Source organism: Poecilia reticulata, chromosome 5 (assembly GCF_904066995.2).
Source record: "Poecilia reticulata chromosome 5, P_reticulata-male-v2, whole genome shotgun sequence".
NCBI classification, from domain to species: Eukaryota; Metazoa; Chordata; class Actinopteri; order Cyprinodontiformes; family Poeciliidae; genus Poecilia; species Poecilia reticulata.
In genome coordinates this window covers 16349441-16368393 of record NC_088834.1, presented here as the reverse complement: position 1 = coordinate 16368393, position 18953 = coordinate 16349441, and the positions used below count along the sequence as shown (strand labels likewise).

Here is an 18953-nt window from a genome sequence, read left to right as displayed (position 1 = left end):
ATGTGATGCAAATGTTCATTTTTTAAATATTCTTTCTAAATATTACCTAAAATTTAAGCATTTACACTTTCTTTTTTTATTTTTTACCTTTATGAAAACTTATAAAGAAATTTATTCATCTTACCAATTTGGAAGTTTATATGACATGAGATTTTTTTTTTACTCTGGCTTCAAACAAGGAGACAAATGTGCAGAAACAAGCAGCAGCACTCTGGGTTTTCTTAAAGATGGATCTGCTTTATAGTTCCTTTACATGCTGACATGTTATTTTCATTCATTCTCTCTTATTACAGCTTCCTTCACATTAGACAGTCGGTGTGAAGTGTTGACAGAGTGAAGGAGACGTGTGGCAGACTGAAGGCGACACCAAGACACACCTGAAACGTTCCCCTGCTACCTGCGGCTAAGAAGAGGTAAGGCACCACATGTTCGTTTCACTCCCTTTCTAGTTAAAAAACAAACCAACAATAAAACAACAGAGACTGAAAGGAGCGAGAACATTCGAACTGTCTCTGTTTTCGCGTGTGAAGCGGCACCGTTGGGAGTCGAGCCGACGCCTCAGCAGGTCTGAACCGTTCCTCTGCAGCACCAACAAAAACAATCAAGTAATTTACTGGAAATCTGATAAAAATCTCTTCGTTTCACATGATTCCCTCTGTGTCAGAGAGCGATTATTCCTGGCGTTCCCAGAGGAAACCCCTCGGGGCGACGTCACAGGTTCGGAGCTAACCAGTTCAGAAACTTCATCGCCAACTCGAATCCCAGGAAGCAGGCCTAAGGAGGAGGAAGAAAGACGCGGTTTGTTCGGAGCAATGACAAAAAACATCAACCAACATGTCAGTGATGCTTTATAAAGTCTAAATGTGGTTAAACGCAGGAAATTATAGGTTTTCATGTCTCAAACACTGAAGCATTTTTCTAGCCCTCTCTGTTGATCCTGTTACGTTTTATAGCCTTTTTGGTATTTTTTTTATTATGCAGAGTGGTTATACTAGCAGCTTAGTGTGCTAAGCATTTCTATATAGATCTTAAATAAGGCTAGCTCTGACCTAGGATGACCCTAACATTTGTGTTAAACTTGTTTTTACGTCTCACGTACAAACAATTTTTTCTTAAAACGTTTAAATGTTGGTAAAAGTAATTTATGTTCACAGCTCTAGACATCAAACTACAAAAATAATTGTAATTAAAAATGGGGAAATATTCCTAAAAATTCTGATTTGTGACATATTTATTAGATTAATCAATAACTTTGTTGCTTATGTTGATTAAACCAAGATGGTTTATTATAATCACTGGATCAGTGTGGCTCAAAAAGAAACCTCTACAAAAACAAATGTTTAAAAATAAACTCATTTTATTGCAGAGGCAAAGCCTCAGAATCAGACACTTTATCTTGTTAAAACCAGAAAACTCTCGTTAAAACAAGAAAGTTTCTCGTTATAACAAGTTTTTTTTACGACGTACCACTCCTGAATTTATTTCCGAGCTCTGGGAGTAAAACGCTTCTGCAGCCTTGATTATAAAGATTTAAAGATTTTATAAAACTTTATAATCACTTTTGTAGGTAAAAATATGAGCAAACTTTAAACAAAACATGACGGATTATGACCCTTGATTAAAAAGATTTAGTGACTTTGTACTGGTGGACAATTTGAACAAACATAGATTATTATGATAACACAATATTTCCCCACTATAGACGACTAATAGAACGAAGAAAATTACTTTAAAGGACGACATGGGCAAATAGCACCTGCTAGTGACACATGCTTTTACAGGTTTAGCTATAATAACATTAACTCCTAAGGAAATTATCAGCTCTAATGTTCTTCCGTACAGCAGCTGTTTTACAAAGATTAATAAAGACAGTCAAAGCCTCTCTGTGCTTCACTGCACTAATATGAAAACCAAACTGGGTTAAATCTTCAACCAACAAGTGACAGCCTGCACGTCCATGACTTTGTCTTTTCATGATCTTCTACATCTCCAGATGTTCATCCAGCTGCTTTAAGCCTTTTTACAGCTTTATTAGGCTGAAGATCAAAGGATGGAGACTCACTGCGTTTGCAGGGAAAGCTCTGAGCATGACGGCGTTGAAGCCTTTGTACAGAGAGCCGATGCCTTCCTCTCGGACCAGTTCCCGCAGAACGTCTCTGAAGCCGTTGGGATACTTTCCTTCAGGTGCTGATGGAGGGAGAGAGAGAAAGAGAGAGAGAGTTGAGGTTTCGCCGTGAGATTCCTCTGAAATAAACACCTGGGTTTTATTATAGAGGCAGCTTTTCCCACGATAAATCAAATTCAAGCATTTTCAAGGGCTGCTTTCAGACTTTTCCAGCACCACACTCTGGGGCTAAAAACAATATAAATTTATATTAAAAAAAAGACAGTCTGATTTCACTTTTATATCATTTACTACTGTTATAAATAATCTCATGATAGTATTAGAACTCTGCAACCTGGATGAGGTAAACTAAAATATGACGAACGTGCATGTTTCGAAAGAAAATAGAAATTATTTTGATAATTGTATCTGACCTAAAACAAAAATAAACTGAATCTAAGTGGATGAATAGAAGCAACATTAAGCACCTGGATACCTGAATAATCCAGATTATTCTGGATACTTGAATAATCTGAGAAAACAAATCCCCTCACTTCGTTTTCTGTTTCCATATTTTCCATAATCTAATTCTCTAGTTTTCCAGAGCAGAGTCGATCGATTACGACTTCTCAATCGGGAAGGTTTTGGAACAGCAGACAGCAAAAAACAGCAACTAGAAAACAGATGTTTTTTTAAGCACTTGGTCTGTTTTTAGAAGCAGTTGAGACCCAAATGGACGAATAAAAACATGCAAAATATGAATTCTGCATAATTTTTTAAGAAGAAAAAAAAGGTGTAATAGAAAATTCAATGTTATTATATTATATATGATACTGAAGTTTGACGTGGACATGAGCACACAGGACAACATTCATAATCTGAAAGAGAAGAACGTCTGACTGTGACGTTTGGAGAAGAAAACCTGTTTGGAAGCGAGACTTGAGGACGTCGGGCGGGATCGCCACGGCCCAGTTGAAGATTCCGGCCATCCCTCCAGCGAACAGAACGCTGGGGATGCTGAGCTCGTTGTGGCTGCGGAGAGAAGACAGCTCGTCTTTCTGCTCGGAGAACTTCCTGTGAGGAAGAAGAGGAGGAAGAGGAAGTCCTCACCTTTTTCCTGCAGGTGTGAGGAGGTTCTTCAGCCACTCGTAGGACATGAAGTACATGCCGCTCGCTGGGACATCTGGGAATTAAAAAAAAGATTAACATAACCCTAAAACTCTTTGATATGATTTTCCAATCACCTTATGGTCAAATCAATACTTTAAAAGCAAATTATTTATGACATAATTTAATAGCGATTCTAAAAGCATCTCAATAAATCTGAATATCCTCAAAAGGGCAGTTTGAGTAAATCAGTTCAAAGAGTTAAATTCTTTACACACAGTAATGTATTTTAAGCATTTATTTCATTAAGGCTGCAGTCTTCCTATGAAAAATACTATTTATATTTTAAAAATCTAATTTATTGGTCGTATATGATGTTATAATTTTCAACTAAGTTAAAGTCCCAAAATTTGTAACTGAGTGAATTTTCACTTTTTCAATAAAATAACTGAATCTTGAGTTTAACTGGGTGAATCTGTATTAAATCAAACATATGCAAACAACCAAACCTGTCGCAATAATCAATAAACAATAAACAATAAACAAATTGATCTCATGATAAATTAAAATGTGCTCAATAGCTTCCAATAATTTGAAGGAAAAATTTGTTTATAGAGATTTTATAATCCATTTTATTTATAGTTACAAATTGTGTGTGTGTGTTTTATTGTTGCATTTTACTTTGAATTTTTAAATATCTTCCAGTTCCAGTGTTAAACATTCTTTACAACATTAAAGTTTATTGGCTTTTACTTGTATTATCATGCTGTTATCAATATACAACTCAGAAATTGTCTTAAAACAATAATTTTTACAATTTATTGCCCAGCAAAACTAGTTATTGTGACAGACCCACCAACAACTTGTTAAGTTGCTGGTGCAACTCTACGGGGCAAATGTGATGTTATTCAGAGCATGCGATAAAGATAAGTGGCCTCCAGAGATCCAAAGTCCAAACTGCACTCTGAGGATTGTCACTCTGACACAATGTCACAGTTTTCTGAAGCCTGAGCTGCTTAGATGAGTTTTTGCTGGACTGCATTGCCCATAAGTTACTGATTCAGCCTCAAATCCAGAACAGGAGCTGCAGAGATTTGTTGTGTTTTAATTATTTAGCTATAAACTGAAACAGAGCTGTCGTTTCTTCTTGACAGATGAGTGTTTGTCCCATCGCTCCTACCAAACAAGTTGAAACTCTGCTGTAATGAGCCTGTGTTTGCAGACCAGTAAAGATAAGTTTCAGACCGTCGCCCACGGAAACTGGACACTCCTCGTTTCAGATCTCCAGCTGTGCTCGACCCAATTCCCAATTAACCTGTGTTTTTATAACATGATCTTTTCATATTATAAATGTGGAAATAAAATCAGAGAGTAACCAAAGTGAGGACGAACCTCTCATGAGGGTCAGAGCTGTGCCTTTGTAGATTCCTCTGATCCCAGACTCTTTGTACAGCTGCTTCACGCAGTCCATCGGCCCCGCGTACTTCACCTCTCCTGTCGAAGCCTGAATCTGGAAACTCACACAAAACCTTACTTTAGCCGACATCACTTAATGTTCGAGGTTTGAATCGAGGTCTTAGGAACAGGAATGGACCTGCAGGAGACATTTGATGCGCTCTCCAGGAGTCATGATGGCCGTGGTGAAAACGCCCGATAACATCCCAGCAGCAAACAGCTGTGGATACCTGGAGGAAAGCAGCAGAAGAAGATTAGGAAGAGCCGCCAGCTGTGGGGTGAACGCAACCAGCTGAGGTTAATCGGTCACCTACGTAAGGATATCGTCAGGCGTCCTCTGCTGTAGCTTCTTGCCCAGTCCGAACCCAAAGAAACAGACGGCAAACATGGGCGTGACGCCAATTATTGGGGCTGCCATTCCTTTATAGAGTCCCTTCACACCCTGTGAGGAAACATTAGCATGCGGAGTAAGGACACCTAATTTATTATAATTTATTAATGCTGTCAAATTCTAAAAAAAAAAATAAAAAAAATAAAAAAAAAGTAAAATGTCTGGTTTTGGTTACAATAATTACACGATTACCCAGTGTATCATATTTGATACAAGAGAGCAAAACAACAAAATAAAGCAAACCAGGGAATATTTCAAATTGTTATTTTTTGAGAAACTCTGGCTCTAAAGGATTAACTCTACGACACCAAATGTATCATTTATTGATCCCAAAACTTGTGAAACTTCTTAACAAAATACATTCGAAGAATAAAAAAGAAAAACTCCACAGTGTGGAGTAACTGGAGAGCGGACATGCTGCTCTATATATTACTACAAAAGCCTAATGTATCAATTACAATGCAAACAAATGGGAAAATCTTATTGAGGTTTCAAAAAAACATTTTTTTTGTTATGTAAAAGCATTTAGGTAACAGTTTAATTACAAAAATCTGATTTAAAATAAATATTTGTATTGGGCTTTGAAGGGTAAATGAAAATAAGTCTGCATGCTAACCTCTTTGGCTAAGGTCTTTTTAAAACAATCCAAGGTTCCAGCATATAAGAGGCTCTCTCCGGGTTTTGGTTTAGGTTGAGTTTGTAGGCGCACCTGAGAGGAAAGAAGGACACGAATGAATGAATGAATGAATGAATGAATGAATTGATGAATGAATGTACTTTATTAATCACTTGGTGAAAATTGACATTTCAGTGTCTGTCCAAAGAACAACAACAAAAAACAAACAAGTAAACGACATAAGGCATGGCTGAATGGGTGCCTGAGGCTGCAGCCCTTTGTTAGATGAGAAATACATATTTTTCTTTTATACATGAAGAAAAATATTATTGCAAAAAAAAAAAAATCTCTTAGTTCTAAGTTCTAAGAGTCTAATAACTGATAAGCTGAGGAAACTTTATGTATGCACCTTGTTAAGGTGTCCCTAAATAAGTATCTGGCGAGTTTATTGTACTTGGAGATGAAGGAGATTTTATGTGCGTCTTGTGTTGTAGCACCCATCAGCAGAAATCATCAAAAAAAGGAGGTTATCAACCGAACGATGCATCTCAAGTCCTTTTTTTTATTTTGTAAATATGTGACTTTTAGATAATTTTCATCAGCTACAAACACTGTTTTTTGTACACTTTTCCAACTACATTAAAAACTTTCAGTGATGAACTTATTCAGTCGTGAAACTCCGATCAAATTAACTTCAAGTAATCTGAATTAATCTGCCTTTTGTTAAATTTAGTCAGTCTCCCACATAATTAATGTTATGAGGCTGAATGAGGTTTCAGGCTTGGCCAGCTCAGGGTGTTGATCTGGTCACACCCCACTTTTCAGGTGACCTCTCTACCTGAGCAGCAGAAATCACGTGGCATCTTGAATCTGGGTCAAAGGTTTGCAGCAGCAGGACTGAAACGCTGCAGTGACGCCAACACACTGAACTCTTCAGCCTGTTTTGTGTTTATAGTCAGTCTCTGCTGAACCCGGATGCTCTTTGTTGATTGTTTCCCTAAGTAGAACCGTGACAAACCCAGGCACAACATTTAGCAGTGTTTACTTTTATGGTGTCCAGTGGATGACCGGCGAAAACCAGGCAAACCCCTCCGAAACCTCCAGCGAAGAAGTTCTTCATTGGGCTGATCGGCTGCGGTTGTTTGGCCATTTTTACTTCCCGCTCTGCAGAGAGAGGGGGACAGTGACAAAAACACGACAAAATGTCGCTGCGGGAGACATAGATGAGACACGGGGACACGATGAGAGACAATTATAAAGACTAGACAACACCTGACCTGCTCTACTTTTCCTCTGAGAGATCCGATGGAGGGCTCCTGCTGTCACTGCGGTCTAAAGGACCTTTAACCCACTTTACCCGGACTGCTTTCACTGCGACACAACCATTTCGTACGAACATCTGTTTTGTCCGGGTGGAAACTTTCAGTTGTCGTACAATGTAGATACAAGTATTTTTCTATTTAACATTACTTCTCATTATATATTTATAAGATATTACTTATTATTAGCGTAAAAAGTTAAGAAAATAAATAACTTAGAGGACTCTACCAATCATCGTAGCAGTAGTAAATATACAGAATATACAAATAAGTTTTTTAAATTATTTATTTATTACATTATTATAACGGTAAAGTTTGTCAACACCGGTTTATTTATTCTTCTAACGTATTTTGTTTAGTCAAAAAGTTATTTTCTCCTGACTTTACTGCCATTTGTTGTATTTTCTTACTCTTGACGATTGGTGGTTACCACAGTAATCACTAATGGCTTGTTCCTTTTTCAGTTGCCGTCTTCTCAGGATTAGCTCTGTGTTTTCTTTACCATTATTATATTTTTAACATATATTTTTGACATATTTGTTTATATGCAGAGCATTGTGTTATTTTGCTATGTTTTGAACTGTTGTGTTAAATTTTATAGCTTAACTTTTTTTTGTCAATTGTTCATTGGGAACAGTTGCTCTGTAGTTTAGCTTTATTTATTATATTTTATTTAAGGTACAGAGTAAATTCAGTGAGCCTGAGTGTGGTAAACATTGGATAATAAAATAGAAGATGATTTAATACTGAAGTTATTCTGACAGGTAATTAATAAACCATCTTCATTGTTATTGTCCTATTGTTTGAATTATTTGCTCCTAACCATCACAAAAGACAATAGCACTGTTAAAATATAGCTTTATTAGTTTCATTACACAGTTGCAGCATTTTTGCAGACATTGCCAATCATAAGGATGTTTATCACTCAAACATAAATTTTACACATATTGTAAACAAATACACCATTAGTCAAAGAAACTAACACTCAGACATGGATTTTAGAGAAAGTGAAGAAGCGTTTCTATTGGAGGAGAACCAGCAACAACAATATATGAAAAACAAGGACGTCAGTCACAACAATGATGCAATAAACAAGGTAAATAACAAAAACCACAGTGAGATCATAAAATTGCCTTGGATTTGTCTTTAAGCATGATATTTTTTTCAGCAGGGACACAAGATAATAACTGAACAAGTGCATCATACCTCACATACAGCCTCTTTTCAGCACACTATTTAAATATGTGAGGGGTGATTTCTTACGTCTTCCAAGGCGTTTGCATTTTAGGAAAACAGAATAATTATTGTAAGATATACAAAAGCCAAATGTAGCAGGAGGCGGATGCAGCAGAGTTCAGAGGAGCAGAAGCAGCCATGAGGTCTGTAGAGATGAGTGTGCTTTGCCTTTCTAAGTCAGGAAGTAAACTTGCTTTAAGTGTAAATATTGAGAGGTTTTATGGCACAAAAAGTCAGGGGTAGAAGTGCAGTAGCTATTTAAGAAAATAATACTCTCTGTAACACACAGTAGTTTGGTCCCTCTACTAAGGGAAGCTCGCAAAAGTTTTCTCTCTGGCACTGAAACAAACTACAGATTTGTCTCTTGATATTTTCTCTGAAAACTATTTGGTTTAAGTTAGTTTGGTTAGAATAAGACTCAGCTGTGATTGCAGTAGATTTTATCCGGCAAAGCACATGCAGTTAGTCCATATGAGACTCTTATTGCTTTTAAATTCACTTCAAGAGCTGCTTGGCAATTACTTTTGGCCAACTGTACTTTATGAGTTTTTAATATTCTCGACATCCTTTAAAACGCTAAAGAATTGTCTATCATTTAAACTAACTAACTTGTGAAATGTGGAAACATGCACAGTGCATCCCTGGAGAGCCTGTTGGGTTTTTTTTCCTCAGCTGGTGCAGAAACCATCAGTCTTCCAGCAAAACCCACCTTCAGCAGACGGGAGCGAAACTACAGCGTGTGAATGTGCACCACACGGATATGGTCAGTTCTGGTTGTCGCAGATCTGTGGGAACTCCTTGAAGATCTGCTGCACAATTAGCTTATCCATCTGTTTCACCGTGGCACTCCCTTCGTCCTCTCCAGGGTCTTCCTCCTCCCTGAGAATCCTCTTGAGCGACCCCTGCAGGTCAGAGAGGCGGTGCTGGTGCTCCAGGTAGTCCGTGGAGCGCATTATGGAGTGCATGAGGGAGAGGTACTCCATCCGCAGCTTCAGGAGCAGGAAGAGAGACGATTCAGTTCAATTTATTTATTTCAAAGGGACATGCGCGTTAATAAACATCAATTTTATTTCCCACTGGGATCAATAAAGTATTTTTTAATTGATTTGAAAACAAATGTTACCATGCAAGTGATAAAATGGAGTATATTTGACGCTACTTCATATAGTATGCAAAAAGATTTCAATTAAAGACTTCAATCAACTATTTTCCCACCAAATATAAATAACTTTTTTTACTCAAAACTCTTTTGTTCAAATATTCAAAATTGAAAAAGAGCTACGTTCAGCATGACATACTCAACTATTACAAACAAGAGTCATTTCTGTGAATCCTTAAGATGCTGATGAATATTTCTGCATATATAAACTAAAACTGTGAAGAAAACCTCCCACACTTTCCTTTTCTTATTGATCAAGTCTTATTTTTCTTATATTTTAACTAATAAAACAGTTGAAATGAAAAATATGCAGCTTCTTTGAATATATTTGCCTTTTTGCTCCTTTGACCAAGGTGAAAACAGCTCCCTCTAGTGGCTCTTTGTGGTATTGGAATCTTAATTATACCAGAATTGAAGAAATTTCTCAATTAATTTTTCGTTGATAACGTTTTAATTTTGTTTTATGTGACACAAATTAAACATCAAAAAAGCTGAAAGAAAAAGCTGGTTTTCCAGTTTCCATCAAACAGACAGAACTATAAATATCCAACAAAACCTTCCTGCCTGCGTCTCGGTGCTGCGTCAGCTGCTGAGAGTCTCACCTTGTCTCCGGGAGACAGGTCGGAAATCTGTCGGACGGCGATGTCTATCATCACCATCATGTCGGTGCGATAGAAGATGCCGGCGGTCTCTCTGCTAGCAAAGACATCCTGCAGGAACTTGAGCACGGAGTGAGGCGCAGGCGGTGTGTGTTTGAACATACACACTGGATCCTCTGCAGAAAACAGCAGATTTCATTTAGAGAAACACATCAGAGCCCATTAAAGAGTGGGAATCATTACTCTGTGGGATTTTACCTCCTCTGTTCAGGAGCAGCAGCACCTTTTCTGTCAGGGCCTTGACGTTTTTCTGCTTCAGCTCCTGCATTATTGCATTGTTGCTTGGCACTGGTTGACACAAATATGGGGTTTAAAAAGGTTTTTCTGACCAGAGAACAGGACAACTAAAACATTTCTCAAAAGCAGAGATCAGTAAAGGAGTTGTTTAACATGTGAATCATCTTCTCTGACCCGTGTGGTGCAGGTTGAAGGCCAGCAGGAGGTTCAGGAAGATGTCCGGCAGCTGCTCAGTGGGGTCAGAGGGCAGCCCGTCCTCCACCACACCCAACAGGAAACGAACAAATTCAGCGCTAAGATGCTCTGCAGACACAGAGGTTCCCGTAGCTTCAGTTCGTCCTCGTACCGAGAATCATGTTAAAACATCTCAAAACAAAGAGACGCATCGTACCGTAGTGGTGATACGGCACCTGCTCTCCCATCGAGAATATCATAGTTAATACCAAAGCTGTGTAGCACATCTTCTGGTGTTCTGGAGGAAAAGCAAAACAAATGCACAACAAAAAGGACTAAATCAGGTTAAAAATAATATCAAACAATTATTATTGTTTTAAAAATTTTGGAACAATTTGTTTGTTCAAATTTTCTACATATTTTCAGCAAAATGTTCCGGAGAGGTGGAACAAAAACCAAAAAAATAAATAAATAAATCCTTCATCAGTTAAACTGGTTTTTTATTTTATTATACAAAGAGGAGCGTTCGAGAGAGATTTGACTATTGCAAATCTACAAATGCAAATAAAACCATAAAAAATCATTTAAATATAAGAAAGTGGAAGTGGAAAACCCTTAATGTGGTCAGACAAATCTACTTTTAGGGTTATTATAATGTATTTTATTTATGATTTTGGTTTTGTGCAGTTTTTATTTCCTTTTTATTAATTGTTTCTGACTATTGTGCTTTATTTTGGGTATTTAAAATGTCTTCTAGCTCCTGTGTGGAGTGTTCTGCACAAACGTTTATTAGTCTTTGAAAAGACAACTTGCATTATTATATCGTTGTTACATTAGTTGAAAACGGTCTCAGAACGACAATATTTATAACAATTAAGCTTGTTGCAATAAGGAATTAATCACACGATGAATTAAAATGAGACTGATCATTTCCCTTCTGATGATTAATATATTTTGAAGGGCAATTTTATTTACAGAGACATCATAATCCATTCGTTTTTTTGACTTTGGTTTTGTATGGTTTTTGTTTATTTTGTGTGTTTTATTTCAAAATGTTCAAAATGTCTTCCAGTTCCATCTCGTCTACATTAGTTGAAAATGGCGTCAAAACGACAATATTATTGTTTATGACAATCATTTCTGGGACGATTTATCGTCCAGCAAAATGTATTCCCACCGACGTGAAAGCTTTCCACATATGAGGCGATGCATGTTAATATTCGTGATGTTCCTCACCCTGTGTGTCCGTCTGCAGGTCTCTGGCCAGCTCCATTGGCAGGATGGAGTTCAGCAGGGTGGAGATGAGCGCCGCGTCCAGGCTGCACATCGCTCCAAACACTTTGAGCAGCAGCAGCCGCAGAGACACGCGGTGCTCCTGCAGGAAGCCCAACAGAGAGAGAGAGTCACACATAGCAACACAAGTCAAAGACCAGCAAGGAGACAAGCTAAACACCTCAGTAAGACACATTTGCAATATGAAGACCATTGGTGAACAAGTGTGATGCTGAAACTGTTACACTACTTTATAAAACAACAGCAGTAAGCTACACATTACCATCTGATAATATGAAACCAGCGACAGAACATTCTCGTAGTTGTTGGACTTGCACATCCTCTTACACACTTCTGGATCTGCATCAGTCTGGAAACACAAACAGGCCGAATGAAGAAACACTGAAACAGAGAATAACTTAGAAAACTTTGAGAAACACATTTACAGGATGAAGAGTCCTCTAATAATCCAAACTCGGCTCACAGAGACTCAAACTGATCTGGCTTTGCTGCTTTTTGTGAGGTCATTTCCAGTCCTGCAGACGGAGTCCCTGCATGTTTGTGATTTCTAAAATCCATATTTATTCAGGCCAAAGATTTCCAGATTTACCAGTCAGTGTGTGACCAGAAAACAGACGTTCACTGAATCTATGGGAGGATTTCAGGATTTAAATACGCAACTGGAAAAAAAACAGAAACTGTGAGGAAGAAAGACAAGACTGGATGGATGGATGGATGGATTCTTGCTCTAATGAAGCTGCTGTGTTGTCGTTGTCATGGTTACCAGTATCTTTAGCAGCTCCTCCAGGTAGCAGGCGATGAGGGCGTGGTCCTCATGAAGAGCCCAGCTGCGCTGCTGGGAGTCGTCACGGTGACGGGCGAGGTCACTGAAGATCACCTCCAGGCGCTGTTCGTCATGACACACCTGACCCTGCGGCAGTGCTGCACTCAGGTCCTGCAGGCAGTTCAGTTCAGTTCAAAAATACATTACTGATCCCAAAGGGAAACTAAACCATCAGTTCTGACAGATAAATGAGCTCCAGTTAGCACCTTAAAACAATAATAGAAATTCAGCAATAGGTCAAATATGTGCATGTAGTTCAAATAAACAAGTTTTTCTTTTATTCACACTTGTTTTAGTGAACCACTTGGCCACCAGAGGGAAATATGAGCATCTGTTACACATCACTGAGATATTAAATCTGGATTAATTTAACTACTGCTGTTATTATTCTTAGGCCTCTGTCATAAAGACTTGTGTTTCCAGCCAACTTGTGAGTTAAACAAATTTAATAAAAAATGATCACTGATGTAAATGTTGAGCTTTAAATATAAAACCTCACAGGATGTGGTATTTCACTTCTCTTTTTGTGCCTCTGCAACCAGTTTATTTTTATTAGAGGCTTTTTATCAAACCTGCAGCTGCTGAAAACTAAAATAGTTTTAACAGACTGATGGCAGATGATGTTATCGTTGTTGCACAGCACTGTGGTGCAGTTTTAAACCTGTTTTTAAAAGTGCTATATACAGGTCCTTCTCAAAAAATTTGCATATTGTGATAAAGTTCATTATTTTCCATAACGTAATGATAAAAATTAAACTGTCATATATTTTAGATTCATTGCACACCAACTGAAATATTTCAGGTCTTTTATTGTTTTAATACTGATGATTTTGGCATACAGCTCATGAAAACCCAAAATCCCTGTCTCAAAAAATTTGCATATTTCTAATTTTTTGAGAAGGACCTGTAAATAAATTTGACACTGGATGCTGCAATAAAGTATTAGTTTAAAGGTTTACATATTTATGTAACAAGTTTATTTTAAGTTTTTTTATTTTATGTTTCAGTTTGTTTTTCAGTTGAATTGAACAGGTCATAGGTCACCTTAAAGGTCAAATGTGATTTGTCTTGCTATCACTTGGACACGGCTGTGGAGACTTTTCATATCCAGTGTGTGTGTGTATAATGTGTGTGTATAATGTGTGTGTGTGTGTGTGTGTGTGTGTTAATTGTCATTCCCATCTGGGCCCTCTTTGTCCCCCTGGCCCTAAACGTCTGTCTCCGCCTCTGTCTGTAACTCTAGACTCTGAACAGACTTCAGGAATGCTGGATCCGCATGACGCAGTGAAAACAAGCCTGACCTTGCTCTCCACCAGCGACAGGAGAACCCGCTCCAGAGCGGCGGCCGCCTGCGGCAGGGCGGTCTGCAGGTGGCCCACCACCACCCCCACCGCCACCCGCGACAGCTCGAAGCTCAGCCCTGTGTTCTTCCGCACCAGCTCGATCAGTTCGGCACCGATCGTCATGGGAACCGGCTCGGAGGCTGAGGGGCTGCCAGGAGGGCTTCCAGCCACAGACGGGGGGGCCACGGGCCATTCTGGCCCCGGCGGGTCCGGCACAGAGAGCTGGTCGGGGGCGGCGTTGGGGTGGGTGGGTTCGGAGAACTGCGGGAGCTGCGGGAGCTGCGGAGGCTGCGGGAGCTGCGGAGGCTGCGGCGCCGGGCTTTTCTTCACGGGAGCCGGCATGGGAGGAGAGTCAGACGGCTGGACGTCCGCGGGTGGGACGGGGGGCTTGACACGAGACGGCACGGGAGGTGGAGGGGTGCTGGCGGCGCTGGGCAGGCTGATGTCAGAGGTGGCCAGGGAGGAGCGGGAGGCGGACTCTGTGGAGGTGGTGCTGATGGTGAGGGAGGGAGCGGGGGACGCGGGAAGGGAGGACACCCTGGAGGGGACCTCCGGCTCTGCAGAGAGGGACAGGAATCCGGTTACAGAGGAGCCGAGCGGCGCTGACCTGACTAAGAATAGAGCGCGGCTCAGGACGCATCAGCAAAAACATGCCGCCGCTGCAGTTCGCAGCCAACAGGTGGAGGAACTGAGGGTCTAACCTGGACGCCGGTTGTTTCTCTGCTTCTCAGGTGGAGGGGGAGTAATCGGAGCGGCGCGCCGGGGCTGAGGCGGCACCTACACAGAGGAAAACAAACCGGGCCGAGTTAGCAGAACCCCGATGTTTCATTACAGACACAAACATGATTCATGGGGACTTTTATAAGAGAGTAGGATTAAAATCGTTTCATTTTCAACATACCTGTAATTTACTTTCTACACTTTTTTAAATTCATAAACTAGTGTACCTACAACAAACATTACAGACAAACAAAAAACAAAATTGGTTTTAATCTACAAAATAAACAACTGGATAAGAGGACAAATAACTAAATAAAAATAAAAGAACCAAACAAAGGAGGTTAAATTAAAATGTGTACATTCAAATAAAGACAAAACATAATCAATTGGAAATGGTTTAACATTTGGGGATTAAGATAAACTTTTATTTCTACACTCCAGCCATAAAATATTAAAACATCTTTTACTTAAATAGGTTGGAGACGAGCCTCTTCAACCATGAGAATGACCTTTTAACAGTAAAGTTTAGTAGAGTTCAGTAGACTGCCACAATAAATCAATTAATCACATGACAAATTAAAACAAGCTCAATAATTTCCATTTGCATGATTTGTCGTTTTTCTTTTTCTACCAAAAATTGGATGACAAAAGCCTTCAGTCTGGTGCTTTTCTGTTTTGAAGGACAATTTTGTTTACAGGGACTTATTTTGTTCATTTATCTTGGATATTTAAAATGTGCTAAATATTCATCAGAAATTAAAGTTCATTGATCTTTGAGAATGTGTTCTTGCATTATTATGCCTTTACCATTATATTCATTAAAAATAGTCTCAAACTAACAATATTATCGTTTATCACAATAACTTCTGGGACAATTTATCGTCCAGCAAAATCAGTTTTTGCGACAGGTCTAGTTGGAAAACCTGAGAACTGAAATATTATGCCTAACAAGATCTGTGAATGTATTCTGGATTTGGTAAACACCTTAAATAATTTGTATATAACCTGTATTAGTACTTTTTCATCAATATTATTGACATACATTACTTTGTATCTAAGAAGGTCATGATGCTGAAATGCAAACGTTTCTAAATCCAGCAAAACAGAAACTAGCTGAAGCACAGAGCTGAGATCTTTTATTAAAAATGAGTGAGATAAACCCAAAATGTAACATTTGTTCCAAAAAAAGCAATGAAAAGCAACTTATTTTAATGCAGGGTTTCCCCCAGTGTATTATAAGCCTGGCGGGCCACCAGGTTTTAACTGTGCTCCCACCAGGCTAAGCATTGCTTATTTATTTACGTTTTTTATTTTTTATTTTAAGACGTTATTGATGGTGTTCAGGTATTAATCTCCCAATCTTTCATTCAAATAATTATCAAGTGATATTTTCAAATTTCCTATAAACTTAAACATTTTTTAACTCAAAAACACGACGGGCCGCTGGATGAATGACCTCACTAGCACCCAGCCACCGGGCTTGGCAGGTTTACTGGGGGAAACTTTGTAATGCAATTAATTATAAAACAGTTTTCTGTTTTGAATAAAGCTCCAGAAACAGACGAATGACATTTTGAGCCGTGCATTCTGTGTGCAGAGAGCGTGTTACCTGGTAGAGGCCCGGGTCCGCCTGCATGCTGTCCATGCTCCCTGACAGCGGCACGCTTCCCTGTCTGCCGTAGTTCTGGTTCAGGCCGTTGGGAGGAGGAGGCGTTTGGCTCAGGGATATTTCACTGTTGGAAGCAGGAAGTCTGTGTCCGGTGGAGGAGGAACTTCGCCGAGCCAGGGTCTCCTTTCTGTGGTGGATCAGCTTTCTGCATCACAGCAAAACAACTATTTAATTAACAGAACAAAAACGCAGAACTGCTGCGTAACGTTCTGTCTTACTGTAGAACATCTCGCTGCTCCAGATTGTATTTGCCTCCGTTCTTTAAGGCCACATTGTGGATGCCTTCAATCGCTCGGTCAATGGACTGCAGAACCTCATCTTGCTCCGGAGCCTGGTAGAAAAAAAACCCCCAAACAACAACAAAGAGGTGAAATATGCATTAATATGGCAGCATTCATAGCTATTAAACTTTAAGCTTAACAGGACATGGCCTGGGGACATATGGGCTGTAGGCGGAAACAAACTGGGTCAGTTATGTAACAACAGCCTTTTTACAAACACATTCCTTAGAAATTCTTCATTGGGATTTTAAGTGATGGGCATACATAGCGTTGTCTGTATGAAAGGGAAGAAAAATATTTATGCAAACAAAAATCTGAAATGTGTGGCAGGCATTTGTATTCAGCCTCTTGATTTAGATGCAGTGGACCCAAAGTACTCACAAGGTTCAGGACCCACAGCCAGAGTTGGGTAGTAACTAGTCACATGCATTTGAGTAACTTTTTGGAAAAAATGTACTTTTAGGACTATTTTTACTAAGCTGTTCTATTACTTGTGTCATTTTATTACAAAGTATTTCTACTTTTACTTGAGTAAAATTTCTGGACTCTCTACCTACTGTGAGAAACTTCACTGAATGAAGAACAAACTTGGCTTAACCAAAACAATCACCAGACACGGACACACACCTGCAGCTTTTCTTAAAGTTTCATTAGTTTTATACTGAAAGAAACTAATTTGTTATTTATGTTATTTATATGAATTGTTTTTGTTTTAGTCCTTAAAATATCAAAACTTCCTCGTGCCTTAACATGTTGGTCCGTCTGATGATGCAATTTTTAAAAATCAAATGATTGATGTTTTGACTCAGTACATAGCCTTTTTACCTTTTTTTTTTTTTTACTGTTGAGTATTTTTTTTTTTACTTTAATTTGAATAAAAATATATTGAAATACTCAAGTACAATTTTACCAGTTTTGCAAATCTAGAAACTGAAATGTTTGCCTACTCTTCCTTGGAAAATAACTTAGGTTCAATCTGATAGTATAATGTAATCATACATTTTCAATTCTTCTCACAGATTCTGTATTTAATTCTGAACATACTTACAACTCTGAGCAGGTTCCTGCTTGACAACAGCATGATGCTGCCACTACCATGTTTCACAGTTAAAGCTGTGTTCATGGCAATATGACGTTAGTTTTCAACCACAAAAAGTTCAATTTTGGTCTTAACAGGGCAAATGACAACACTGAATTTTATTTAGCAGCATCAGAGTACAAGGGGTTGAATAAAAATGCACACCACACTTTTTGGATCATCATCATATCCCCTATCAGATAAAACCACTATAAAGTACAATAAGGTTTGGTTTGTATCCTGACTGAATTGCAGGGCTCTATAATTACAGTCATGCGTGCTCAAAAAACCTCAGATTCAGGCTTATTAAGTTTAGGAGAGGGACGGCACGCGTCTCCTGCCAGCTCATGCATCCAAAACAGCACGCAAGCTCCGACTAGTTAGTATGCATCCAAGAGCAAACTCCTCATTACTGGACTGGGAGAAACAGAGAAATACAGCATGAATCGTGGATTATCTAGAAGTTAGCAGAAAGGAGTTTCCTGCAGCTGATCGTGTCTTTATTGTTTGATTATCCTTTTCCCCATCCCATCAGTATTCAACTCCACTTCTGACCCACCCTGAGTCTCCTCTCTGCCGCTGCAGTGCAGAAAGATGAAGGAAAGTCTCCGCATGATGCAACATTTCCTATAATTTATGATTTATTCAGCAGGCATACACCCCACTGAATATGTCTCTCTCGATTCCATTGATTCAGCCCCTTTTTATAGCCAAGCGCATCAAGAGACTGAGAGCTCAGTGTTCAGACAGAGGGGGAGAAACGTGGAAACAAACGTTTTTTTATCAGTCTGGTGTACCTGCAGCTTTTCGATGTAAGAGGCCGGGATGTAGCCGGTTTCCCCCGAGCTGCAGCGGGACCCCAGCCACCAGTGTTTGTTGCTCCTCTCCAGGATTAGAAAGCTCTCCCCGGCCGCGAAGTGCAGCGAGTTGGGCTCGGACGATCGGAAGGCGTACAGAGACCGGTACATGTTTCAGAAATACTTTGACAAACCGAAAACGGGTCGGGGGAAAAAAAGCCGAGAAAAAGTGAAGAGTCCAACCGGAAGGATCTGCTCAGCTGGGGGGATTTAAAGAGCCTATGAAGGCATGGCTACAGTGAATGGCTGATGTCTATTTACAAAGCAGCTAAGATCATCTGACCCCTGTCATACTACTAAATGCCCACGAGGGGCGCTGTTACATCCTGAACGCACCCACCAGGCATTTTAATCGATATCAGAGCTCTTACCGGATTTTACTCGATAATCAATATTATAAACAGGGACAAGGGTGTAAAGAAAATGGATGGA

General features: G+C 39.3%; 2 protein-coding genes across 2 annotated transcripts; both read right to left on the bottom strand.

Moving 5' to 3' along the window:
• Positions 1 to 216: 216 nt before the first annotated feature.
• Positions 217 to 7103, bottom strand: slc25a20 (solute carrier family 25 member 20). The gene is made up of 10 exons (XM_008409750.2): positions 6951 to 7103; positions 6719 to 6837; positions 5674 to 5766; positions 4981 to 5108; positions 4806 to 4896; positions 4604 to 4721; positions 3215 to 3287; positions 3027 to 3136; positions 2063 to 2187; positions 217 to 774 (listed from the first exon to the last, which is right to left on the bottom strand). Exons 2-10 carry the CDS (start codon positions 6821 to 6823, stop codon positions 712 to 714), a joined length of 906 nt encoding a protein of 301 aa, XP_008407972.1. The 5' UTR covers positions 6824 to 6837; positions 6951 to 7103; the 3' UTR covers positions 217 to 711.
• Positions 7104 to 7833: 730 nt separating this feature from the next.
• Positions 7834 to 18827, bottom strand: nckipsd (NCK interacting protein with SH3 domain). The gene is made up of 13 exons (XM_008409749.3): positions 18462 to 18827; positions 16524 to 16636; positions 16246 to 16450; positions 14618 to 14693; positions 13875 to 14473; positions 12514 to 12684; positions 12013 to 12099; positions 11694 to 11832; positions 10675 to 10755; positions 10458 to 10586; positions 10245 to 10334; positions 9990 to 10162; positions 7834 to 9217 (listed from the first exon to the last, which is right to left on the bottom strand). The coding sequence occupies exons 1-13, from the start codon at positions 18630 to 18632 to the stop codon at positions 8993 to 8995; spliced, it is 2259 nt and encodes a 752-aa protein (XP_008407971.1). The 5' UTR covers positions 18633 to 18827; the 3' UTR covers positions 7834 to 8992.
• Positions 18828 to 18953: the final 126 nt, after the last annotated feature.

Excerpts from the sequence above, each read along its gene's own strand:
- slc25a20 (XM_008409750.2), bottom strand. The coding sequence starts at position 6,823 with ATGGCCAAACAACCGCAGCCGATCAGCCCAATGAAGAACTTCTTCGCT. Across the intron at positions 4,722-4,805 it reads GCATCAAATGTCTCCTGCAG|ATTCAGGCTTCGACAGGAGA; the intron begins GTCCATTCCTGT and ends GTGAGTTTCCAG. Across the intron at positions 775-2,062 it reads GAGCTTTCCCTGCAAACGCA|GCCTGCTTCCTGGGATTCGA; the intron begins GTGAGTCTCCAT and ends CCTCCTCCTTAG.
- nckipsd (XM_008409749.3), bottom strand. The coding sequence starts at position 18,632 with ATGTACCGGTCTCTGTACGCCTTCCGATCGTCCGAGCCCAACTCGCTG. Across the intron at positions 12,685-13,874 it reads TGTCGCTGGTGGAGAGCAAG|GACCTGAGTGCAGCACTGCC; the intron begins GTCAGGCTTGTT and ends AACTGCCTGCAG. Across the intron at positions 10,587-10,674 it reads GGTGCCGTATCACCACTACG|AGCATCTTAGCGCTGAATTT; the intron begins GTACGATGCGTC and ends CTGTGTCTGCAG.